A 27,219-nucleotide genomic window follows, 5' to 3' on the forward strand; every position below is an offset into this window, starting at 1 on the left:
CACCCAAATGACAAGCTTTCAGAAACAGTTAATGAAAATAACAGTTTGGAGAACATCTAGCTTTGTGTACCTGTCCCTGAGAAACACTGTCCTGGTCAGGCATCACAAGGATTATCAGAGTATCCTAGGAGGAAATCTTTTGGCCACATCTGTGGCCTGAGATTAGGAAACTTACCTGTGATGGAAAGTGTCACTGCCTCACTGCACTGGGGACCCAGGCCATTGTCGGCCTCACAGGAGTAGGTTCCAGAATGATTTGCAGTCAGTGAGAGGTTGAGGGACACTCCTTGTCCAGAGTGGGACATACTGCTCTCCAGGGTGACATTCTTGTGATAAAACTGGTACACGATCGGGGGAGAGCCTCTCTGGGCCTCACAGTGAAGCTCCACCACATCCCCCACCACAGCCTGAGCCCTGGGGGCCCTGAGGGTGAGGATAGGGCGAGACACTGGAACTGAGGGAAAAAAAAAAGTCAATAGAAGTTCCTACTTCTAACATATTCAGAAAGGAACAAAAAGTAATATAAACAAATAATAAAAGTCATATCTCAATCAAGGAAAATATATTGAAACACAGGACAGGCAAAGTTAGTGACCTGAATCCACAAATAGCTTTCAATGCACAAAAATATCCAACAGAAAAGTGTGAAAAGAGTATGAATCACTAAAAACTTCAAATAGCCAATAAATATATAAAAATATCATCTTTGTTACTAATTAAGTATATACAAATAAAAACACCCATCAGACTGGCAAAGCTTAAAAAGGCAGATAATACTGATGGGGTTGTGGATTAAGAGGCACCCTGATATGCTCTCAGTGGGAATGCAAATTTGAGACACTTCCTTGAATAGTGATTTGGAAATATATATCTAATTTAAAATGTACATAAACTTTGACCCAGCAAATCTACTTCTAAGACTATTTCCTTTAGGGCTACTAACATAAGTTATGTAAAAAATGGTCAACAGACACGTGAAAAGATGCTCAATATGGCTAATTATTAGAGAAATGCAAATCAACTACAGTGAGGTATCACCTCACACCAGTCACAATGGCCATCATTAGAAAGTCAACAGGTTTGGTACTGTGATGTGTTTACTTATTATATACAGTTCATACTTCATAGAAACTGTTATTTTATTGCTTTTGAATAAATTTTATATTTTGAATAAAAAAAAAGTCAACAGGACTGAGACCTTCAAGATGGTGGAGGAGAAAGACGTGGAGATCACCTTCCTCCCCACAAATACATCAGAAAAACAACTACATGTGGAACAACTCCTACAGAACACCTACTGAAAGCTGGCAGAAGACCTCAGACTTCCAAAAAGTGTGGCTGACAGGGTTTTGGTGCTCCATCCGGGTGTCAGGCCTGTGCCTCTGAGATGGGAGAACGGAGTTCACGACATTGGTCCGCCAGAGACTTCCCAGCTCCACGTAATAACAAATGGCAAATGCTCTGCCAGAGAGCACCATCTCAATGCTAAGACCCAGCTCCACTCAATGACCAGCAAGCTACAGTGCTGGACACCCTATGCCAAACAACTCACAAGACAGGAACACAAACTCACCCATTAGCAGAGAGGCTGCCTAAAGTCATAATAAGGTCACAGACAACCCCAAAAAAACCACCAGACGTGGTCTTGCCCACCAGAAAGACAAGATGCAGCCTCACTGACCAAAACACAGGCACCAGTCCCCTCCACCAGGAAGCCTACACAATCCACTGAACCAACCTTAGCCACTGGGAGCAGACACCAAAAGCAACAGGAACTATGAACCTGCAGGCTGCGAAAAGGAGACCCCAAACACAGTAAGTGAAGCAAAATCAGAAGACAGAGAAACAAAAAGCAGATGAAAGAGCAAGGTAAAAATGACCAGACCAAACAAATGAAGATGAAATAGGCAGTCTACCTGAAAAAGAATTCAGAATAATGATAGTAAAGATGATCTAAAATCTTGGAAATAGAATGGAGAAAATGCAAGAAACAGTTAACAAGGACCTAGAAGAACTAAAGATGAATCAAGCAATGATTAAAAACACAATAAATGAAATTAAAAATTCTCTTGAAGGAATCAATAGGAGAATAACTGAGGCAGAAGAACGGATAAGTGACGTGGAAGATAAAATAGTGGAAATAACTACCACAGAGCAGAATAAAGAAAAAAGAATGAAAAGAATTGAGCAGAGTCTCAGAGACCTCTGGGTCAACAGTAAACACACCAACATTCAAATTATAGGGGTCCCAGAAGAAGAAGAGGAAAAAAAAAAGGAACTGAGAAAATATTTGAAGAGATTATAGTTGAAGACTTCCCTAATATGGGAAAGGAAATAGTCAATCAAGTCCAGGAAGGGCAGAGAGTCCCATACAGGATAAATCCAAGGAGAAACACACCAAGACACGTATTAATCAAACTATCAAAAATTAAATACAGAGAAAAAATATTAAAGGCAGCAAGGGAAAAGCAACAAGTAACATACAAGGGCATCCCCATAAGGTTAACAGTTGATCTTTCAGCAGAAACTCTGCAAGCCAGAAGAGAGGGGCAGGACATATTTAAAGTGATGAAAGGGAAAAACCTACAACCAAGATTACTCTACCCAGCAAGGATCTCATTCAGATTTGATGGAGAAATTAAAAACTTTACAGATAAGCAAAAGTTAAGAGAATTCAGCACCACCAAACCAGCTTTACAACAAATGCTAAAGGAACTTCTCTAGACAGGAAACAGAAGACAAGGAAAAGACCTACAAAAACAAACCCAAAATAATTAAGAAAATGGTAATAGGAACATACATATTGATAACTACCTTAAAAGTAAATGGATTAAAAGCTCCCACCAAAATACATAGACTGGCTGAGTGGATACAAAAACAAGACCCACATATATGCTGTCTACATGAGACCCACTTCAGACCTAGGGACACATACAGACCAAAAGTGAAGAGATGGAAAAAGATATTCCATGCAAATGGAAATCAAAAGAAAGCTGGTTAGCAATTCTCATACCAGACAAAAGAGACTTTCAAATAAAGACTATTACGAGACAAAAAGAAGGACACTCATAATGATCAAGGGATCAATCCAAGAAGATATAACAATTGTATTTATGCACCTAACATAGGAGCACCTCAATACATTAGGCAAATGCTCACAGCCATAAAAGGGGAAAATGACAGTAACACAATCATAGTAGGGGACTTTAACACCCCACTTTCACCAATGGACAGATCATCCAAAATGAAAATAAATAAGGAAACACAAGCTTTAAATGATACATTAAACAAGATGGACTTAATTGATATTTATAGGACATTCCATCCGAAAACAACAGAATACACTTTCTTCTCAAGTGCTCATGGAACCCTCTCCATGACAGATCATATCTTGGGTCACAAATCAAGCTTTGGTAAATTTAAGGTAATTGAAATTGTATCAAGTAAATTTTCTGACCACAATGTTAAGAGACTAGATATTAATTACAGGTAAAAATCTGTAAAAAATACAAACACATGGAGGATAAACAATACACTACTAAATAACCAAGAGATCACTGAAGAAATCCAAGAGGAAATAAAAAATACCTAGACAGTGAAAACACAATGACCCAAAATTTATGGGATGCAGCAAAAGCAGTTCTAAGATGGAAGTCTACAGCAGTACAATCCTACCTCAAGAAACAAGAAACATCTCAAATAAACAACCTAACCTTACACCTAAAGCAGTTAGAGAAAGAAGAAGAAGAAGAACAACAACAAAAAAACCCACACAAAGTTAGCAGAGGGAAAGAAATCATAAATATCAGATCAGAAATAAATGAAAAAGAAATGCAGGAAACAATAGCAAAGATCAATAAAACTAAAAGCTGTTTCTTTGAGAAGATAAAAAAAATTGATAAACCATTAGCCACACTCATCAAGAGAAAAAGGGAGAAGACTCAAATCAACAGAATTAGAAATGAAAAAGGAGAAGTAACAACTGACACTGCGGAAATACAAAGGATCATGAGGGATTACTACGAGCAACTATAGGCCAAAAACAATGGACAATCTGAAAGAAATGGACAAATTCTTAGAGAAGCACAACCTCCAAGACTGAACAAGGAAGAAATACAAAATATAAACAGACCAATCATGAGCACTGAAAGTGAGACTATGATTAAAAATCTTCCCAAAACAAAAGCTCAGGACCAGATGGTTTCACAGGCAAATTCTATCAAATATTTAGAGAAGAGCTAACACCTATCCTTCTCAAATTCTTCCAAAATAGAGCAGAGGGAGGAGCACTCCCAATCTCATTCTATGAGGCCACCATCACCTTGATACCAAAACCAGACAAAGATCTCACAAAGAAAGAAAAGTACAGGCCAATATCACTGATGAACATAGATGCAAAAATCATCAACAAAATACTAGCAAACAGAATCCAACTGCACATTAAAAGGATCATACAACATGCTCAAGTGGGTTTTATCCCAGGAATGCAAGGATTCCTCAATACACACAGATCAATCAATGTGATACACCATATTAACAAACTGAAGGAGAAAATCCATATGATCATCTCAATAGATGCAGAAAAAGCTTTTGACAAAACTCAACACCAATTTATGATAAAAACCCTCCAGAAAGTAGGCATAGAGGGAACTTACCTCAACATAATAAAGGCCATATAGGACAAACCCACAGCCAACATCATTCTCAATGGTGAAAAACTAAAACCATTTCCACTAAGTTCAGGAACAAGAGAATGTGGTCCTCTCTCACCACTATTATTCAACATAGTTTTGGAAGTTTTAGCCACAACAATCAGAGAAGAAAAAGAAATAAAAGGAATCCAAATCGGAAAAGAAGAAGTAAAGCTGTCACTGTATGCAGATGACATGATACTATACACAGAGAATCCTAAAGATGCTACCAGAAAACTACTAGAGCTAATCAATGAATTTGGTAAAGTAGCAGGATACAACATTAACGCACAGAAATCTCTTGCATTCTTTTTTTTTTTTTTTTTTTTTGTGGTACATGGGCCTCTCACTGTTCTGGCCTCTCCCATTGCAGAGCACAGGCTCTGGATGCGCAGGCTCAGCGGCCATGGCTCACGGGCCCAGCCGCTCCGCAGCATGCGGGATCTTCCCAGACGGGGGCACGAACCCGTGTCCCCTGCATCGGCAGGTGGACTCTCAACCACTGCGCCACCAGGGAAGCCCCTCTCTTGCATTCTTGAGAGGACAGATAGAAGAAGCAAGAAGAACTACAATCCTGCAGCCTGTGGAACAAAAACCACATTCACAGAAAGATAGACAAGATGAAAATGCAGAGGGCTATGTACCAGATGAAGGAACAAGCTAAAACCCCAGAAAAACAACTAAATGAAGTGGAGATAGGCAACCTTCCAGAAAAAGAATTCAGAAAAATGATAGTGAAGATGATTCAGGGCCTCAGAAGAACAATGGAGGGAAAGACGGAGAAGGTGCAAGACATGTTTAACAAAGACCTAGAAGAATTAAAGAACAAACAAACAGAGATGAACAATAAAATAACTGAAATGAAAACTACACTAGAAGGAATCAATAGCAGAATAACTGAGGCAGAAGAACGGATAAGTGATCTGGAATACATAATGGTGGAATTCACTGCTGTGGAACAGAATAAAGAAAAAAGAATGAAAAGAAATGAAGACAGCCTAAGAGACCTCTGGGACATTAAACGCAACAACATTTGCATTATAGGGGTCCCAGAAGGAGAAGAGAGAGAAACGACCAGAGAAAATATTTGATGAGATTATACTCGAAGACTTCCCTAACATGGGAAAGGAAATAGCCACCCAAGTCCAGGAAGCGCAGTGAGTCCCATACAGGATAAACCAATGGAGAAACACGCCGAGACACATAGTAATCAAACTGGCAAAAATTAAAGACAAAGAAAAATTATTGAAAGCAGCAAGGGAAAAATGACAAATAACATACAAGGGAACTCCCATAAAGGTAACAGCTGATTTCTCAGCAGAAACTCTACAAGCCAGACGAGAATGGCATGATATACTTAAAGTGATGAAAGGGAAGAAACTGCCACCAAGATTACTCTACCTGGCAAGGATCTCATTCAGATTCGATGGAGAAATCAAAAGCTTTACAGACAAGCAAAAGCTAAGAGAATTCAACGCCACCAAACCAGCTCTACAACAAATGCTAAAGGAACTTCTCTAAGTGGGAAACACAAGAGAAGAAAAGGACCTACAAAAACAAACACAAAACAATTAAGAAAATGGTCATAGGAACATACATATCAATATTTACCTTAAACGTGAATGGAGTAAATGCTCCAACCAAAAGGCACAGGTTCACTGAGTGGATACAAAAACAAGACCCATATATATGCTGTCTACAAGAGACCTACTTCAGACCTAGGGACACATACAGACTGAAAGTGAGGGAATGGAAAATGATATTCCATGCAAATGGAAATCAAAAGAAAGCTGAAGTAGCAATACTCATATCGGATAAAATACACTTTAAATAATGAATGTTACAGGAGACAAGGAAGGACACTACTTAATGAGCAAGGGATCAATTGAAGAGGAAGATATAACAATTATAAATATATATGCACCCAACATAGGATCACCTCATTACATAAGGCAACAGCTAACAGCTCTAAAAGAGAAATCGACAGTAACACAATAATAGTGGGGGACTCTAACACCCCACTTACAACAATGGACAGATCATCCAAAATGAAAATAAGTAAGGAAACATTTGCTTTAAATGACACAATAGACTAGATAGATTTAATTGATATTTATAGGACATTCCATCCACAAACAGCAGACTACACTTTCTTCTCAAGTGCACATGCAACATTCTCCAGGATAGATCACATCTTGGGTGACAAATCAAGCCTCAGTAAATTTAAGAGAACTGAAATCCTATCAGGCATCTTTTCTGACCACAACGCTATGAGATTAGAAATGAATTACAGGGAAAAAAAACGTAAAAAACACAAACACATGGAGGCTAAACAATACGTTACTAAATAACGAAGAAATTACTGAAGAAACCCAAGAGGAAATAAAAAAATACGTAGAGACAAATGGGAAGGAATACACGACGATCCAAAACCTATGGGTGGCAGCAAAAGCAGTTCTAAGAGGGAAGTTTATAGTTATACAAGCCTACCTCAAGAAACAAGAAAAATCTCAAATAAAAAATCTAACCTTACACCTAAAGGAAATGGAGAAAGAAGAACAAACAAAACCCAAAGTTAGAAGAAGGAAAAAAAATCATAAAGATCAGAGCAGAAACAAATGAAATAGAAACAAAGAAAACAATAGCAAAGATCAATAAAACTAAAAGCTGGTTCTTTGAGAAGGTAAACAAAATTGATAAACCATTAGCCAGACTCACCAAGAAAAAGAGGGAGAGGACTCAAATCAATAAAATTAGCAGAGAAAAAGGAGAAGTTACAACAGACACCGCAGATATACAAAGCATCCTAAGAGATTACTACAAGCAACTCTATGCCAATAAAATGGACAACCTGGAACAAATGGACAGATTCTTAGAAAGGTATAAACTTCCAAGACTCAACCAGGAAGAAATAGAAAATATGAACAAACCAGTCACAAGTAATGAAATTGAAACTGTGATTAAAAATCTTCCAACAAACAAAAGTCAAGGACCAGATGGCTTCACAGGTGTTCTATCAAACATTTAGAGAAGAGCTAACACCCATCCTTCTCAAACTCTTCCAAAATATTGCAGAGGAAGGAACACTCCCAAACTCATTCTATGAGGCCACCATTACCCTGATACCAAAACCAGACAAAGATACTATAGAAAAAGAAAAATACAGAGCAATACCACTGATGATATAGATGCAAAAATCCTTAACAAAATACTAGCAAACGGAATCTAACAACACATTTAAAGGATCATACACCATGATCAAGTGGGATTTATCCCAGGGATGCAAGGATTCTTCAATATACGCAAATCAATCAATGTGATACACCATATTAAAAAATTGAAGAATTAAAACCATATGATCATCTCAATAGATGCAGAAAAAGCTTTTGACAAAATTCAACACCCAGTTATGAAAAAAACTCTCCAGAAAGTGGGCACAGAGGGAACGTACCTCAACATAATATAGGCCATATATGACAAACCCACAGCAAACATCATTCTCAATGGTGAAAAACTGAAAGCATTTCTTCTAAGACCAGGAACAAGATAAGGATGTCCACTCTTACCACTATTATTCAACATAGTTTTGGAAGTCCTAGCCACAGCAATCAGAGAAGAAAAAGAAATAAAAGGAATTTAAATTGGAAAAGAAGAAGTAAAACTGTCACTGTTTGCAGATGACATGATACTATACATAGAGAATGCTAAACATGCCACCAGAAAACTACTAGAGCTAATCAATGAATTTGGTAAAGTTGCAGGATACAAAATTAATGTACAGAAATCTCTTGCATTCCTATACACTAATGGTGAAACATCTGAAAGAGAAATTAAGGAAACACTCCCATTTACCATTGCAAGAAAAAGAATAAAATACCTAGGAATAAACCTACCTAGGGAGACGAAAGACCTATATGCAGAAAACTATAAGACACTGATGAAAGAAATTAAAGATGATAGCAATAGATGGAGAGATATACCACATTCTTGGATTGGAAGAATCAACACTGTGAAAATGACTATACTCCCCAAGACAATCTACAGATTCAGTGCAATCACTATCAAACTACCAATGGCATTTTTTACAGAACTAGAGCAAAAAATTTCAGAATTTGTATGGGAACACAGAAGACCCCGAATAGCGAAAGCAATCTTGAGAAAGGAAAATGGAGCTGGAGGAATCATGCTCCCTGACTTTAGACTCTACTACAAAGCTACAGTAATCAAGACAGTATAGTACTGACACAAAAACAGAAATACAGATCAATGGAACAGGATAGAAAGCCCAGAGGTAAACCCACACACATATGGTCACCTTATCTTTGATAAAGGAGGCAAGAATATACAATGGAGAAAAGGCAGCCTCTTCAATAAGTGGTGCTGACAAAACTGGACAGCTACATATAAAAGAATGAATTTGGAGCACTCTTTAACAGCATACACAAAAATAAGCTCAAAATGGATTAAAGACCTCAATGTAAGGGCAGACACTATAAAATTCTTAGAGAACATAAACAGAAAACTCTATGACATAAATCACAGTAAGATCCTTTTTGACCCACCTCCTAGAGAAATGGAAATAAAAACAAAAATAAACAAATGGGATCTAATGAAACTTAAAAGCTTTTGCACAGCAAAGGAAACCATAAACAAGACGAAAAGACTACCCTCAGAATCAGAGAAAATATTTGCAAATGAAGCAACTGAAAAAGGATTAATCACCAAAATTTACAAGCAGCTCATGCAACTCAATATCAAAAAAAACAAAAACCCAATCCAAAAATGGGCAGAAGACCTAAATAGGCATTTCTCCAAAGAAGATATACAGATTGCCATCAAAGACATGAAAGGATGCTCAACATCACTAATCATTAGAGAAATGCAAATCAAAACTACAATGAGGTCCCACCTCACACTAGTCAGAATGGTCATCATCAAAACATCTACAAACAATAAATGCTGGAGAGGGTGTGGAGGAAAGGTAACCCTCTTCCACTGTTGGTGGGAATGTAAATTGATACAGCCACTATGGAGAACAGTATGGAGGTTTCTTAAAAAACTAAAAATAGAACTACTATACAACCCAGCATCCCACTACTGGGCGTATACCCTGAGAAAACCTTAATTCAAAAAGAGTGATGTACCACAATGTTCATTGCAGCTCTATTTATAATAGCCAGGACATGGAAACATCCTAAGTGTCCATTGACAGATGAAGAGATAAAGAAGATGTGGCACATATATACAATGGAATATTACTCAGCCATAAAACGAAACAAAATTGAGTTATTTGTAGTGAGGTGGATGGACCTAGAGTCTGTCATACGGAGAGAAGTAAGTCAGAAAGAAAAAAACAAATACCGTATGCTAACACATATATATGGAATCTAAAAAAAAAAATGGCTATGAAGAACCTAGCGGCAGGACAGGAATAAAGACGCAGATGTAGAGAATACACTTGAGGACATGGGGATGGGGAAGGGTAAGCTGGGACGAAGTGAGAGAGCGGCATGGACTTATATGTACTACCAAATGTAAGATAGATAGCTAGTGGGAAGGAGCCGCATAGCACAGGGAGATCACCTCGGTGCTTTGTGACCACCTAGGGGGGTAGGATAGGGAGGGTTGGAGGGAGATGCTAGAGGAAGGAGATAGGGGGCTATATGTATATGTATAGCTGAGTCACTTTGTTATAAAAGCAGAAACTAACACACCATTGTAAAGCAGTTATACTCCACTAAAGACGTTAAAAAATAAAGTCAAGAGGGCTTCCCTGGTGGTGCAGTGGTTGAGAATCTGCGTGTTATTGCAGGGGACACGGGTTCGAGCCCTGATCTGGGAGGATCCCACATGCCACGGAGCACTGGGCCCGTGAGCCACAACTACTGAGTCGGCGCGTCTGGAACCTGTGCTCCACAACAGGCGAGGCCGCGATAGTGAGAGGCCCGCGCACTGCAATGGAGAGTGCCCCCCGCTTGCCACAACTAGAGAAAGCCCTCGCACAGAAACAAAGACCCAACACAGCAAAAATTAATTAATTAATTAATAAACTCCTACCCCCAACATCAAAAAAAAAAAATCAAGAAACATTGCTGGAGAGCCTGTGGAGAAAAGGGAACCCTCCTACACTGTTGGTGGGAATGTAAATTGGTGCATCCACTATGGAGAATAGTATGGAAGTTCCTCAAAAAAAGTAAAAATAGAGTTACCGTATGATCCTGTGATTCCACTCTTGGGCAAATGCTAGTTCAAAAAGATATATGCACCCTAATGTTTATAGCAGCAATATTTACAGTAGCCAAGACATGGCAGCAACCTAAATGTCATCATTAGATGAATGGATAAAGAAGAAGTGGTACATATATACAATGGACTATTACACAGCCATAAAAAAGAATGAAATAGTCACAAAGAAAGAAAACTACAGGCCAATATCACTGATGAACATAGATGCAAAAATCCTCAACAAAATACTAGCAAACAGAATCCAACAGCACATTAAAAGGATCATAAACCATGATCAAGTGGGGTTTATTCCAGGAATGCAAGGATTCTTCAATATATGCAAATCAATCAATGTGATACACCAGATTAACAAATTGAAGGAGAAAAACCATATGATCATCTCAATAGATGCAGAGAAAGCTTTCGACAAAATTCAACACCCATTTATGATAAAAACCCTGCAGAAAGTAGGCATAGAGGGAACTTTCCTCAAAATAATAAAGGCCATATATGACAAACCCACAGCCAACATCATCCTCAGTGGTGAAAACTGAAACCATTCCCACTAAGATCAGGAACAAAACAAGATTGCCCACTCTCACCACTCTTATTCAACTTAGTTTTGGGAGTTTTAGCCACAGCAATCAGAGAAGAAAAGGAAATAAAAGGAATCCAAATCGGAAAAGAAGAAGTAAAGCTGTCACTGTTTGCAGATGACATGATACTATACATAGAGAATCCTAAAGATGCTACAAGAAAACTACTAGAGCTAATCAATGAATTTGGTAAAGTAGCAGGATACAAAATTAATGCACAGAAATCTCTGGCATTCCTATACACTAATGATGAAAAATCTGAAAATGAAATCAAGAAAACACTCCCATTTACCATTGCAACAAAAAGAATAAAATATCTAGGAATAAACCTACCTAAGGAGAAAAAAGACCTGTATGCAGAAAACTATAAGAGACTGATGAAAGAAATTAAAGATGATACAAATAGATGGAGAGATATACCATGTTCTTGGATTGGAAGAATCAACATTGTGAAAATGACTCTACTACCCAAAGCAATCTGCAGATTCAATGCAATCCCTATCAAACTACCACTGGCATTTTTCACAGAACTAGAACAAAAAAGTTCACAATTTGTATGGAAACACAAAAGACGCCGAATAGCCAAAGCTATCTTGAGAACGAAAAACGGAGCTGGAGGAATCACGTTCCCTGACTTCAGACTATACTACAAAAGCTACAGTAATCAAGACAGTATGGAACTGGCACAAAACCAGAAAGATAGATCAATGGAACAGGATAGAAAGCCCAGAGATAAACCCACGCACATATAGTCACCTTATCTTTGATAAAGGAGGCAGGAATGTACAGTGGAGAAAGGACAGCCTCTTCAATAAGTGGTGCTGGGAAAACTGGACAGGGACATGTAAAAGTATGAGATTAGAACACTCCCTAACACCATACACAAAAATAAGCTCAAAATGGATTAAAGATCTAAATGTAAGGCCAGAAACTATCAAACTCTTAGAGGAAAACATAAGCAGAACACTCTATGACATAAATCACAGCAAGATCCTTTTGGACCCACCTACTAGAGAAATGGAAATAAAAACAAAAATAAACAAATGGGACCTAATGAAACTTCAAAGCTTTTGCACAGCAAAGGATACCATAAACAAGACCAAAAGACAACCCTCAGAATGGGAGAATATATTTGCAAATGAAGCAACTGACAAAGGATTAATCTCCAAAACTTACAAGCAGCTCATGCAGCTGAATAACAAATAAACAAACAACCCAATCCCAAAATGGGCAGAAGACCTAAATAGACATTTCTCCAAAGAAGATATACAGACTGCCAACAAACACATGAAAGAATGCTCAACATCATTAATCATCAGAGGAATGCAAATCAAAACTACAATGAGATATCATCTCACACCAGTCAGAATGGCCATCATCAAGAAATCTAGAAACAATAAATGCTGGAGAGGGTGTGGAGAAAAGGGAACACTCTTGCACTGCTGGTGGGAATGTGAATTGGTACAGCCACTATGGAGAACAGTATGGAGGTTCCTTAAAAAACGAAACATAGAACTACCATATGACCCAGCAATCCCACTACTGGGCATATACCCTGAGAAAACCATAATTCAAAAAGAGTCATGTACCAAAATGTTCACTGTAGCTCTATTTACAATAACCCAGAGATGGAAACAACCTAAGTGTCCATCATTGGCTGAATGGATAAAGAAGATGTGGCACATATATACAATGGAATATTACTCAGCCATAAAAAGAAATGAAATTGAGCTATTTGTAATGAGGTGGATGGACCTAGAATCTGTCATACAGAGTGAAGTAAGTCAGAAAGAGAAAGACAAATACCATATGCTAACACATATATATGGAATTTAAGAAAAAAAAATGTCATGAAGAACCTAGGGGTAAAACAGGAATAAAGACACAGACCTACTTGAGAATGGACTTGAGGATATGGGGAGGGGGAAGGTAAGCTGTGACAAAGCTAGAGAGAAGCATGGACATATATACAGTACCAAACATAAGGTAGATAGCTAGTGGGAAGCAGCCGCATAGCACAGGGAGATCAGCTCGGTGCTTTGTGACCGCCTGGAGGGGTGGGATAGGGAGGGTGGGAGGGAGGGAGACGCAAGAGGGAAGGGATGTGGGAACAGATGTATATGTATGACTGATTCACTTTGTTATAAAGCAGAAACTAATAAAAAAATCTCATTTTTAACCTCAGTGGTTTATCTTAAAGATTAAATGAGATATTGCATGTCAAGTACTAAGCACAGGGCCTGGCACATACAAGGGCTCAGTAAGTATTTATGATGGTGATGATGATGATGGTAGTGACAATGATAATAAGTATTCCTTTTTCTTGCAGTTCTCCATGATGTGTCCTAGTTCTAGGACTCAGACACAATCATCTAGCAAGAAGTCCTTTAGGTGTGATAGCACTAGCATAAATAATAGGCATTTGCACCAGGGATCATAGAAACAAAGGAATGAGGATGTGTATAAAATCACAAATACAGAGTGTGAGGGGTATGATGTGCTGGTCCACTGTGTTGTGAAGAGGGAGGGAGTGGCACTTGGTCAGAAGTACATGCCTGTGTGGTGGATCTAAGAGGTGAGTGTGTAAACCATGCGGTAAGAGTCCCTGTGAACCTTAGAGGAAAATTGGCTGAGGCAGGGGCTGCCTGCCACTGGGGGAAGAAGAATGGACTAGTTGAATGGAAAAAAAATCAAATCTGCAATCAGGTTGCTTTCTAGATGCCAAAGAGATGGCTGCCCCAGCCACCTTGATGGGATGCTGGCTCCTGGGCTTGTATGCCTAAATCAACCTGCTCATGTGATTTTGTCTGTATTTCTTATGATACTCAGGGACCCAGCCAAGGGAGACTAAGGGTATCAGCCTGTATTTTGCTTTATGTACTTCAGAAAGCATTTGCATGTTATTTCATGGTCTCGTGTTTCTCTGGATTGTATCCCAGGAGCAGGGACTCCCAGCTTCTCCTTTAGCATGTCTCCTTCCAGGAACCTTTGAGTCTGACATACACCATATTCCCTGTGCACCAAAATAATAGAATTTTAGGGTTGAGGATGACACTGATATTCATCTAGTTCAATTTTCTCACTTTGTGAATGAGGAAATTGACGTCAATATAAGGAAATATGCTTGGCCAAGTTCATAGAGCTAGTATCTTCAGAACCAAGACTAGAACATTCATCTCAACAGGTCTTAGCATACTTTTGCTCTACCATAGGTTTGGCCTGTAGGGGATCATCACAAAGCAGATTCAGAGATGTCAAGAAGCAGTTTTCCTTTGGTTTTTATACCTAATGGCAAGATGTCAGACAGCTTAGAGAATGAAAGAATTTGATTAATGGGTGACCATTTTCATTCTATGTCATCCTGCTTTCACCTCTGTATCCCCACTGCTTTAAGAATCACTTTGTAAACTAACTTGGATTGGTTGTGATTGTATATCCTTAAAGGCTATGTACCTAGCTAATATTAACATAGAATTTTTAATATGGAAATATGAGGCATGTTTATATCCCTGGTAGTGAAAGAAGCTCAAGAGTAGAAGTTTGTTGGAAGTCAAAGAGAGAAAAACCAGGACAAAGAATGACCCAACCTTTTTTGGGGCAACGAAACCTATACTTAGAATTCGTTATTTTCCCTTTTGTATCACAATTGCAGATCAAAATATAGTCTATGTTCTAAAAACCTTCTTTGCATTTTTAGTGTGCAGTTTTGATCGCATTCAAGAAGACTTCTTGAACTGTGCTGCTGGGAAGGTCCAGGTTCCTGAAACTGCAGCCACAGGAAGGATCCCAGACTTTCAACTGGAGATTCTATGTGCAGGAAATATGCTGGGTGGTCACACCAGCAAACAGGAGTGCTGGAGCTCCATTTCTGCTGCCGGGGAGAGAAGGCGGTCAGTCCCTGGTTGTGTGCCTGTGGGCAGGACCAACTCACCTATGACACTGAGTAGCATCACCTCACTCTGCTGGACCCCCAGGCCATTGTCGGCCTTACAGGAGTAGTTTCCAGAATGTTTTGTGGTCAGAGAGAGGTTGAAGGATGCTCCTCCTCCCAAGGGAGCTGAGCTGCTTCCCACGGCGACATCCTCGTGATAAAACTGGTACAGGATCATGGGAGAGCCTCTCTGGGCCTCACAGTGAAGCTCTACCATGTCCCCCACCACAGCCTGGGCCCTGGAAGCCCTGAGGGTGAGGACAGGTTGAGACACTGGAACTGAAGGAAGAAAGATAGTTAACCATCAGTTCATGCTGTTTAAATATGTTCCTCCATAGAAAAGACATTTCAAACAGGAAAATGTTTTTCTGTTTTTAAAGACCTTGTGACATCACTCAGAACTCAGCTATAATTTCTTCAGATCTGAAGAAACAAATCATTTGTGTAGTGTTATATATAGTCTGGAATACTTCGATATACAATCTCAAAAGTGTTTGGGGAATCTGAAAACAGAGATTAAATTGAAACCCAAGTATCTAAGAAGTCAAAAAACAATTGGAGAAAAGGAGAAATCAGTTAATAGAAAATGAGAAACAGGGGAGACTGCTGCTTACATAGCCAGGGATGTAACTGAGCCTTGGCCGCATCAAAAATAAGACCCAAAAGAAAATAAATATTGATCAAGTTATTGGCTCATTTTTATATTTATTCATTCATCAAAAATTAATTGAGCAGTTTAAAAGTCTCAGGAAGTACACAATATGCTGGGGATTCAATAGTGAGAAAGACACAGTCCCTGCTCTCATGAAGCCTGCAATCTAGATGAGATTATAGAGAGCAATTAAATAGAAATACAAATACATAATTAAACCATTGATAATTGATACATAGTAAAGAATAGGATGCTATGAAATGTATAATAATGGGGCCTGATCTAGTATGGGTTAGTCAGGTAATGCTTCCTCACAAAGTGACATCTGAATTAACCAGATGAGGAAGGGAATGAAGACTGCACAGGCAGGCAGAGTGTGCGCAAAGGCCCTGAGCTGGGAAGAAGGTTGGAGCTTTTGAGCTGTTGAAACGAGCTGACAGCAGCACTAAGAGAAGGGTTTGAAGAGTGCCATGGAATAGGAGGCTAGAGAGCTAGGCAGAGCTTCACAGGCCATGGTAAGGATTTTGATCCTTCTTCACAGAGCAATGGGAAACCTGTAAGTGTCTCTATACAGGGGCATGAGATGATCAAACCTGTATTTTTTAAAGACAATTTTGATCTCAGTGTGCAAAATGCATTGTAATGGGACAGAAATGGAATGGAGAGGTTATTAGGGGTGGAGTGGTGGCGTTGCAGTAATTGAAATGGTGGTAATTGAAATGGTGGTAGATTTGATTATGATAGTGGCAGTAAAGATAGAAAGAAAAGATCCAAGGAATATTTTGGAAGGAAAATCAATAGGAGTCAATGATTAACTAGCTATGGAGACCAAGGGAGAGAAATGGCAAGGAAGACTCCTGGGTTTTTGCCTTGAATATCTGGATGAATGGATGTGTCTTTCACAGAGCTAGGGACACTTGGAGGAGGACCAGATCTGGGGGGAATTTCATGAGTTCAGTTTTAGAGATGTTCAAGTTCATGAGCCTTTAAGAGATATGGCATAGGCAGGTGCTCAGGTACGAGGTATCTTTTGGAGATAGAAGTTTAAGAATCATTTATAGATGACACCCCCAGGATCATTCAGAGAAAGAACATATATAAGAGAAGAGGGTACATGCAGGACAAAGCTCTGGGACACACCAATGCTTTTATAGTTTGTCTATAAAAGGAAGAGCTAGTAAAGGGAACTGAGAAGGAGTGGCAGAGAAAGGAGATCCAGGAGAAGGTGAAGTCATTGAAGCCAAGGAAGGGAGGGTTTTAAGAAGAAAGAAAATGCAAACAGTATGTGCTATTTCTGAGAGATCAAGTAAGGTGAGGATTGGAAAATGGCCGTTGGATTTAAAGCCATGGAGGTCATTGGTGACCTTTGTGAGAATCATTTTTTTGTATAAAGGTCAGAAGAAACCAGGTGTTAAATCCTAGTGGGTAAGGAGGAAATGGAGACAATCTGTGTAACTGACTCTTTTTTTGGAAGTTTAGCCATAATACAGCAGTGGCTGGAGACATAAGTGGGACCAAGTTAGGGTATTTTCTTAGACATGGGAGAGACATAGCACGTTAAATGCCAATGGGAAGGATCCTATAAAGCAGGAGAGAAAGTTGTTCAAAGTGTCTGAGAATGCAAGAAAGGATGGACTCTAGAGGCGAGATGGAGATTTTCACCTTTCATAGGAAGCAGTCTTCTATACCTTAGGAAGAGGAAGGATGAGTTACTAGATGGATACAGAGACAAACACACAAATGGTGGTGGGAGTCGAGGGTGTGATTGTCTGGGAGGAAGTAAAGGTGTTAATGAACTGGGGGTTCTGTTAAGGTTTGAGAACAATAATGATTGGAGGATTTTATTTTTTTTAAATTCCTGTATTCTTTTATTTTTTAAAAACATCTTTATTGGAGTATAATTGCTTTACAATGATGTGTTAGTTTCTGCTTTATAACAAAGTGAATCAGCTGTGCATATACATATATCTCCATATCCCTTCCCTCTTGCGTCTCCCTCCCACCCTCCCTATCCCACCCCTCTAGGTGGTCACAAAGTACCAAGCTAATCTCCCTGTGCTATGTGGCTGCTTCCCACTAGCCATCTATTTTACATTTGGTAGTGTATATATGTCCATGTCACTCTCTCACTTCATCCCAGCTTACCCTTCCCAATCCCCGTGTCCTCAAGTCCATTCTCTACATCTGTGTCTTTATTCCTGTCCTGCCCCTAGTGATTGGAGGATTTGAAGAAACAAGTAGAGGGATAGGAGGTTGTGGTCAGGTGATTGGAGTAGTGTATGTACGGGGCAGTGGGTGGCAGAAAGAATGACAAGCCATGGTGTTGAGTGGGTCATCCATGTGGACGAGTTATGGAATGATGGCAGAGTGTAGGGTAAAGAGGAAGACTATGAGTGAGGAGCCAAGCCTGCACTGAAAGTGGGCATGACTAGGAGGTCAGCCCATGACAGGCCAGGTAGGAGAGAGAGTGCTATACCTGAATGAGAGGTAAGATGTCAGGAGAATAATGTTGAAAGTTCTTTTAGCAGGAGTTCTGGCTGGAGGTCTGAGATGCTATGGGACAGGGGCAGCAGAAGCTAGAGAGAAATTCATGAGTCAGTGAAAGGATGAGTTGGCCTTTTTATTGATTGACTGACAAAGAAAAGCCCAATTAAATCTCTTCTGAGGTGAGACATATTGAACTTTATAATATCCTTTCTTGCTGATCATTGTTGGCCAGGATGCAATTTGTGTTTTAAAAGCCTTTATTCCTATGTTAGGGAACTTTTGGTCACAATGTCTTGCACTGCTGCTATCAGGAGAGGAAAAGCAATCAAAGGAAAGGTGCAAGTTCCTGAAAATGTAGAATACAGAACTCTCAGTTGGAGGTTGTGTAGCAATGATGTCACACAGCAAATGGCCCTGGGGTACCTCCAATCTCAGCTACAGGGGAAGGTGGGGGAGATGGTCTGTCCCTGGCTGTGCTGTAGTTGGGTCCACTTACCTCTGACACTGAGTGACACTGTGTTACTGCGCTGGAACCCCTGGCCATTGTTGGCCTCACAGAAGTAGTTCCCAGAATGCTCTGCTGTCAGAAGGAGGTTGAAGGAAGCTCCCCTTCCAGAGGGGCTTGAGCTTTTCCCCAGGCTGACATCCTCATGATAAAACTGGTACAGGATCGGGGGAGAGCCTCTCCAGGCCTCACAGTGAAGCTCCATCACATCCCCCACCACAGACTGGGCCCCGGGAGCTCTGAGGGTAAGGACAGGGCGAGATACTGGAACTGAGAGCAAAAATGAGTTAGTTGATACAAGGGTCTTTTCCCATTTCCTCTATTTTTATTTTTCAGTGGTTACCTCTGTTGATTCTTTGGTGACACTTTCTAGATCTTTTCTATGTGTAAGAACTCTTATTCTTATCAACACATAAACAAATGCATAAAAAACTCACATACATGCATGGGATCACAGTATACATACTGGTCTACAACCTGATTTTTCCCCTTAGCAAAATATCATGAGCATCATTCTGTGTTATTACCTAAAGACCTATCTCAGTCACTTAAAAAAAATCAGCTTTATTGAGGTATAATTTACATGCATAAAATGCAACTCCTCTAAATTTAAAATTTGATAATTTAGGGTAAATATTGCTTGATTATTTTTAACAACAGCAAAGCATTCCATGGTATGAATTTACTGTAATACAATTAAGCAATTCCCTATTATGGAACTTTAGGTTGTTATTGTTTTCTAATTTTGAATAAGGCTGCATTACACAATTCTGTATATATATCATTGTATTTTGTCAATGCATTTCTTAGGATAAATTCTTCAAAGTGGGATTTCTGGGACTGGGATATGGGCATTCAAATAATGATATAAAATGCTAAATTTTTCTTCAAAAAGTTTCAACCAACTTACACTTGCACTAATGGTATGTAAGAGTTTCCTTTCCCCACCTTCTGATCAATTATAGTCATATAAATGCACAGGCTTATTTTTCTTACCATTTCTCTTTTCCTAGTTTTAAACTCTACAGTTGTTCCATCTGAAGAATTGACTTATTCTATCCTATGGGACCTTACAGTTTATTATTTGATTTTTTATGGACTGCTAGTGAACTATAATTCATTAATGATGAGTTGTTCTCTATAAAGTATCCAGAAATTATTTACGAAATGAAAACTTTGAAATCTGTCATTAATTTTTCTAAATTATTAAGTCAATTTTTGTTCTCCATTATGAAATAATAATAATCATGAGAAAATTGTTTTTTTAATTTCCTCTTCTCCCTCTGACTGATTTTACTTTGTTACATATATTTTTTACTTTTTCAGCATTTATAATAGTTGCTTTCTATTCTGTAACCATAACTCTCATATTGCTTAGCCTTTGTTTTTATGCCTGAATCAGTGGTTTTCAACCATATCTGTACAATATTTTCAACTGAGGATGTGTTAAAAAATATGGATTCTGAGACCCCATCTGAGAGATTCTGAATTTAATTGGTCTGGAGAGTGCTTAGTAAAAAGTCTTTTTCAAAATTCCTAGGTGATTCTAATATGCAGCCAAGGCTGAGAACTACTGATCTGAATAGATTCAGTATTCACTTTTCATATCATAGTTTCCTCATTTGGAGTCTTTTATATTGATTCATACCTTGGCTGGCTAGAGTTTGTCAACAAGTAATTTTTCAAGAAGCGTTAATGGGTACTAAGTTCCCTGAATTCTTGCATGTTTGAAAATGTTTTTTTGATTTGATATAAAATTCTCAGTTCTCATTTCTCCTTTGAAAGTCCAAGTCTGAATACCATTCCTCTCTCTTTTAGCATTGACTTCTGTGTAAAGACTAAGACCAACTGCATATTTTTTCTTTCTGAGATGACAGCTTTTTTTGCTTTTTTTTTTTTTTTGCCATGATCACACACACACACAGACGCGTGCACACACATGTATATTTTTAGCCTTGAAAGTCAATAACCTCATCAGGATATATCTTTTGATCTACATATTCAAGTTTTCTTCACTTCAGGAAACCTTTTATTATGTCTTTGAGTTTTGTTTCTCTCTTTAGACACTTAATTATCCACACTTGTGGGCTTCGTTTTCTGATCTCCATATTTTACTTTCTTTTTCTTTTTGCCTTTTTCTGTGTCATTCTACTTTGCGTTCTGTATTATTTTCTCAAACCAATTCTCCATTCCATTAACAGATTTTGGAAGTATGCATTCTCTTCTTACTGCTTCAAATTTGGATTTTATTTCTAACATAGGTTTGGTTTTTCTCCTGAGCTCTGTTATATATATATATATATATATATATATATATATATATATATATATATATATATATATATATTCTTTTCTGTTATCATCTCTTTTTTTAAAACATCTTTATTGGAGTATAATTGCTTTACAATGGTGTGTTAGTTTCTGCTTTATAACAAAGTGAATCAGCTATACATATAAGATTCTCATATTGGACTTGTTTCCTTTATGGCTTTTACTTCAATGAATAAAATTATATTCTGAGTTTTGTATTTGCTTGAGAAAGCTGTGTGTGTGTATGGGGGGTGGGTAGTGTTTTAGTGACCCAGGGCTGTTGATAGATTCAAAATGGGTATATCTTATTAGCTCACATTCCCACGAAATTTCTGTGTCTTCTCTTTGGGGTATATTCCCTTGGGAAAAAAAAAAAAACCCAGATTATTCTGCCAGAAAGTCTGCATAGCTCACAGTGAAACTTCTCAACTTGTTTGCTAAATTAGATCTTATTTACTTCTGTTCAGTTGATATAAACAGTTGCAAAGATCAATGTTTTCTCCCTGCTCTTTTTTTCCTCATCTCATCTCAAAGACTTTTTGTGCATGGAATTACAAATGCTGAGTGAAGACCTACTCTATGCCAGACTACAAGTAGGCACAGGGATGAGGTGCAGACCAAAACTGATAAGGTTCCATTCTCATGAAGCTTATACTCTGGTACTGAGGAAGACAGACACGAAACAGGAAATAAAGGGGTTTCAGATATTGCTAAATTTGAGAAGAAAATACAACACCATAATGAGAAAGAGGATGTCTTAGGGATTGGGGCTTTCCTAGGTAGATTGGCTTCAGGCTTTGGAGTCTGGGTCTCAGGTCATTTACATTTTAAAAATAATCTCTTTACTCAACAATTTATATTGGGGTAATGTCTTCCTTTGGCCATGTTTTATTTCTATGATCTGAAACAAGAGCTATTGAGGAGCAAGAGGTTCTTCAGATCCATATGTTCCAAGATAGGACCATAGTAATAAGAACTCCAAATGGACTCATGGGTTCCTAAGACCACAGACTATAACAGAAACTTGCCTAATTTACAAATTCTGAGCAGACCACACTTGCAGTTACAATCACACTCTGACCAATTCCTGCTCCCAAAGCCCTAAAAGTGCCTCCCCTAACTCCCTGCTGTGAGAGATGATGAGACTCTGTCAAACTGATGCTCTCCCTTTCTTTGCCAGGTAAGCGAGCTCAGCTCTGGGGCACCCACAGATTTCCCTGGTTGTCTTGTCTGGGGCTTTGACGAGTGTCGCTCAGCCTCTCCCTCACTTTGTTTCTTCCAGAGCTTCATGAATTCATGGTCTCTGGGTTCCTATTCCAAATCGAATCACAGAATTCTGGGGCTCTAAAGGACACTAATTACTGTCTTATCTAACTTTCAATAGAAGGTGAAAACAGCGAGATAAAGAAAATTTAAAAGTTTTGCCCAAATTATGAGCTAGCTATTTTCATATCCAGGGCTAGAATTCAGGTTTTCTGACCCACACTAACATGAGACAACTCGAGCAAGGTGTTTTTCATGTACACTGGCTCGTTCTAGGAAACCTCAGAGGTCCTGCTGTGCATATCGTTCCTAGAAAAAGTATTTTCTTAAATGTAGTTGATTACATGTCATGTTGTCCCAAGTGACCCTGTTCTCTTGGCCATCATTTGTTGAATTAGAGATGAGCAGTTGGTTTAAGAACATTCTATGTATAGACTTGCCAGTGGCCTATGAGGTGTCTTAGAGCTAGGCTGATTGACTAGTTAGACTAGTTGGAAGCACCACTTTGGCAGTTGGGACGGATGCTGAAATACAGAGCAGGACGTCATACCCAGAAGCCCAAGGCAGCCAATGCTGAAATTAACAGGAGTTTTGAGTAAAGATAAGTTATAAGATAGAGTCATAAGAATGAGGGTGGAAAGCACTTAGGAGCAGTAAGAACAATGGGGCAGAAGGACATAGAAAGGAAATAGCTGATGGGCCTAGGAGTAGAGAATAATGAAAGCTTCTAGCTCCTCAGACATCAGTATAATCTGTTTTTGAGAAATAAGTTGAATTCTGAGAGATCTCCCAGTTCTTATTCCATGAATCTGAATATAATGTCTTTCCTGTTTTGTTTGTTTGTTTGTTTTGTTTTGTTTTGTTTTTTTGTTTTTACTCCCTGGATATCCTTAACAAACCCTCACCCACTGGAGACATAGGGGTTTTTTTCTTCTGATCTAAAATGATCTGATATACCAGATTCAAGATTTTTCTATTTATATTTCTCTTCTCTGAAAAGAAAACTGATCTTTCACTCTCTACTAAACAAAGATTCCAAGTGTAAACAGAAGCAATTTTGTTCCTAAAATGACACTTTTTCATGGTTCCATGGGCAACCATGACCTGTACACCTATGGTTCATATACCTTTATAAATGTATGTCATACTGCAACAAAAATTTAAAAAACATAATACAATGAAATGACACTTATTTTACTGGGTTAAGTCAAAGGATCACAGAAACCCCAGAAAACAAATGAGCTGGTTTCCAGGAAGCCATTTCCTCCCTTCCCTTCACCTTCAGCCCTCTTTAAACCTACTGGAAGAGCTTGAACTGCTTGAGAACCCTCTGGAGAAAGTAAAGTCTTGCCCACTATATGCCCATATGACTGTGCTTATAGCTAAATTAATATGTAAGTGTTATTGGGGAAATATGAGATGATTCTGTGCATGGAGTTAAGAGAAATTGGCTTGGAGACTGAACATACAGGGCCTGAGAAGATAATTTGAGAAAACAACTTCATTTGGTAAAAGCTGGGGAAGGTGCTGAGCTATCATAGGGGTCTGGCTGAGCCAGGGATGGATGAGGATTAAGGCCCACAGATAGCTGGTTCTATGAGAAGGGATCCAAGACAGGCATGAGGTCGACTGGGGTAGGAAACTGGAAGATCCATGCAGACCTCTGAAGGGGTTGGTGCGAGAGGATCTGGGTCGGGGATGGGTCACTGGCAGGAATCCAGAGCTTACCAGTGACAGAGAGTCTCAGGGTCTCACTGCTCTGGAGGCCAAGGCCATTGTCAGCTGTACAGTAGTAGTTCCCAGAATGCTCTGCAGTCAGAGAAAATCTGTAGGACGTTCTCCATAAAGTAGATTCTATCTTCATGAGCAGCACACCTTCACGAAAAAACTGATACCAGATGGGCAGAGAACCTCTCTGAGCTTCACAGTCAAAGCTCACCTCATCTCCCACAAAAGTCCGGATCCCAGGAGGGCTGAGGGTGAGGATAGGTTGAGACACGGGGACTGAGGGAAGGAAACACTTAGTCAACAGGTGCATCTGCCACTTCCTGGAGCTTTCAATCAGTGGCTAGTGAGATGTCCAATCTCAAGTCCACCGGCCCTCAGGGCAGCCCAGTGCCTCCCAGGCTTTTCTCCCCAGCTCTCTCCTGTTTTCCATGCTGGTCTTCTTTCCCATCAGACCTGGCCCTTCTCCTCTCCTGTCTCCCTTTGTTAGGTGACCCTCATTCCTGTTTTCCAGAGGAAATGATGTTATTCGGGAAGAAGTCCCTTATTTTGCTTCCACCAGACTGACAGATTTACCTTGTCCCTTTCCTTTGCCATATGACCATGGAAGATCTGTTCCCTCACCTGCCAAGTCTCTCTGAGTCTTCTTATCAGTCCCTGCTCTACACTTCCCCCTTTGCTGAGATTGGCCTCAGGCCTCTGCCTTTGGCCCATTTTTGTTCCAGATTCACATACTCTTCCAGGACGCTCTCCTCTGTTCCTACACTCTCCCTGCATCCAGCCTGACCCTCTCTATTTACAGGTGAGAAAACTGAGTCAGGAAAAGGTTAGGAGATCCACCTGTGGTCCCTCGGCAGCTGTTTTCAGGGCCAGATAGGACCTGAGTCTGTCTCCTTACTCATGGTCTAATGCTGAATCATATCATCTCCTTGAAAGTGGAACTGGAACTTGCCACCAATGAAGGGAACAGCACAGGGCTCTACAGAAGCTATTTTCCTCTCACTACCACAACTACCTTAATAGGTTTCAGGGTAAGATGGCATCAGATACTGGTAAAGTAGGTGGTGTAGTTTGGGGTGGTGTAGTAACCGTAGTTACATGGTTGGAGTAACTGTGATGTTGCTACGTGTCTGTATCCTACATGGATTTGCACATTGGTTATTGCCAATAATTAATTATTGATTGGAACAACAGATATCTCCACAACTCTGGGATAGAGAAATGATTTGAGAACTATTAAGATTGATTGGAAACTCAAGCATCTGGGGATTTGAAGGATAAAGAAAGAAAAGAGAAAAACTGAATTCTGTAGATGCCAGGGACCAAGGAAGGGGAGAGAGAGAGATGCTGCAGACATATTAAGGGGTGTGATGGTATCTGAACTTGTCAAAAGATGAGGCCCACAAGATAGAGACAGTTGTTCAAAGACCTGGGAGCCAATGGGGATATTAGAATGGTGTTATGGACTGAACTGTGTCCCTTCCAAATACATATGTTGAAGCCCTAATCTCCAATATGACTGTATTTGGAGATAGGGCCTTTAAGGAAATAAATGTCAAATGAGGTCATAAGGGTGGGGCCCTAATCAGATGGGACTGGTGTCCTTATAGAAGAGGAAGAGAGAGGCCTCTCTCTCTCCCAGGGCACAGAGGAAAGGTCATGTGAGGACACAGAGAGAAGGTGGCCTACCGCAAGCCAGAAAGAGAGCCCTGATTAAATACCAATCTTACTGGCACCTGATCTTGGACTTTTAACCTCCAGAACTGTGAGAAAATAACTTTCTGTTGTTAAACCACCCAGTCTGTGGCATTATGTTATGGCAGCCTGAGCAGACTAATATAGATGAATTGGGGAAGAAGCAGGAAGTAGGTAAGGGAGTAGAGATTTGTTGGGATTCAGTAAGAGGAAGATTAGACCCAGGAATCGCTGGACTATTTTTTTTTTGATTGACAGAAAAATCAAAGACTGCGTATCATCTAAACCAAATAATGGTGAACTCTGACAGAATCTGGACCTTGAAAAGTTTTCACAGCTATGTTAGGAGAGTTTTGGTCAGACTGTGTATTTTACTGTTGATGATTCACTGTAAGGAATTCCTGAGAGTGTGGTCACAGGAAGGAGCCCAGATCTGCCAAGCAGAGGCAATGAACCTGCCGTGATGCCATGTGAACCAAAAGCCTGTGAATTTCTGAAGCTGAAGTCTTTAGACTCGGGGGTAACAAACAACCTGATCCTGTGACTTCTGGTGGTCAGTCTTAACTCACTTCTGATGGAGAGTGGCCTCTCCTCACTGCCTGGGTCCCCAGGTCATTGTCTGAGTACAGGAGTCGTTCCCAGAATGTTCTGTGGGCAGAGAGATTTAGGCATGTTCCTCTACTATAGGGATCTGGGGTCCTCAGGATTTCAGCCTCATGATAAAACTGATACAGAATTGAAAGAGAGGCTCCCTTGGTTTCACAGTGAAGATCTGGAACTCTATCTCATTCTTCCCAATATCCTGTGCCCTAGGAGCCCTGAGGGTGGTGAAAGGATGTGTCATTTGGAACTGAAAGAGACAACAAGGTAGTGGGAGGGAGAGAATCCCTGCACATCCTTAAATCAAGGAGGCTTATGAAGAGACATGGCTCCAGATTGTTCCAGTTCTAAAATTCTGTTTGTTCTGGCTTTATCCCAGGAGCCACTGCATTTAAGCTAAAAAGTAATTTGTAAATATGAAGAGTCCAGACATATGCCAATCACTGAGTACTTTCTCTGACCTCCATTTCTAGGAGTTTCCAAAAGCTCACACAACTCCTTCTATCCCTAAATCCCACTCCTGTTAGTCTCTAACTTCT

The 27,219-nt window shown here is 39.5% G+C and overlaps 1 protein-coding gene across 1 annotated transcript in view; it reads right to left on the reverse strand.

Annotated features, from left to right (window-relative positions):
- FCRL5 (Fc receptor like 5) overlaps nucleotides 1-27,219 on the reverse strand; it is a gene marked incomplete at its 5' end in the record, with an annotated part of 85,836 nt that overhangs the window by 5,995 nt on the left and 52,622 nt on the right. Inside the window, 3 exons of the mRNA XM_082613444.1 lie at nucleotides 176-454; nucleotides 15,444-15,722; nucleotides 19,079-19,357. Of these exons, the coding sequence (XP_082469570.1) occupies nucleotides 176-454; nucleotides 15,444-15,722; nucleotides 19,079-19,357 (837 nt within the window). The remainder of the gene's footprint in view (nucleotides 1-175; nucleotides 455-15,443; nucleotides 15,723-19,078; nucleotides 19,358-27,219) is intronic.

Source organism: Mesoplodon mirus, assembly GCF_964341445.2.
Source record: "Mesoplodon mirus genome assembly, chromosome: 3".
Lineage (NCBI taxonomy): Eukaryota > Metazoa > Chordata > Mammalia > Artiodactyla > Ziphiidae > Mesoplodon > Mesoplodon mirus.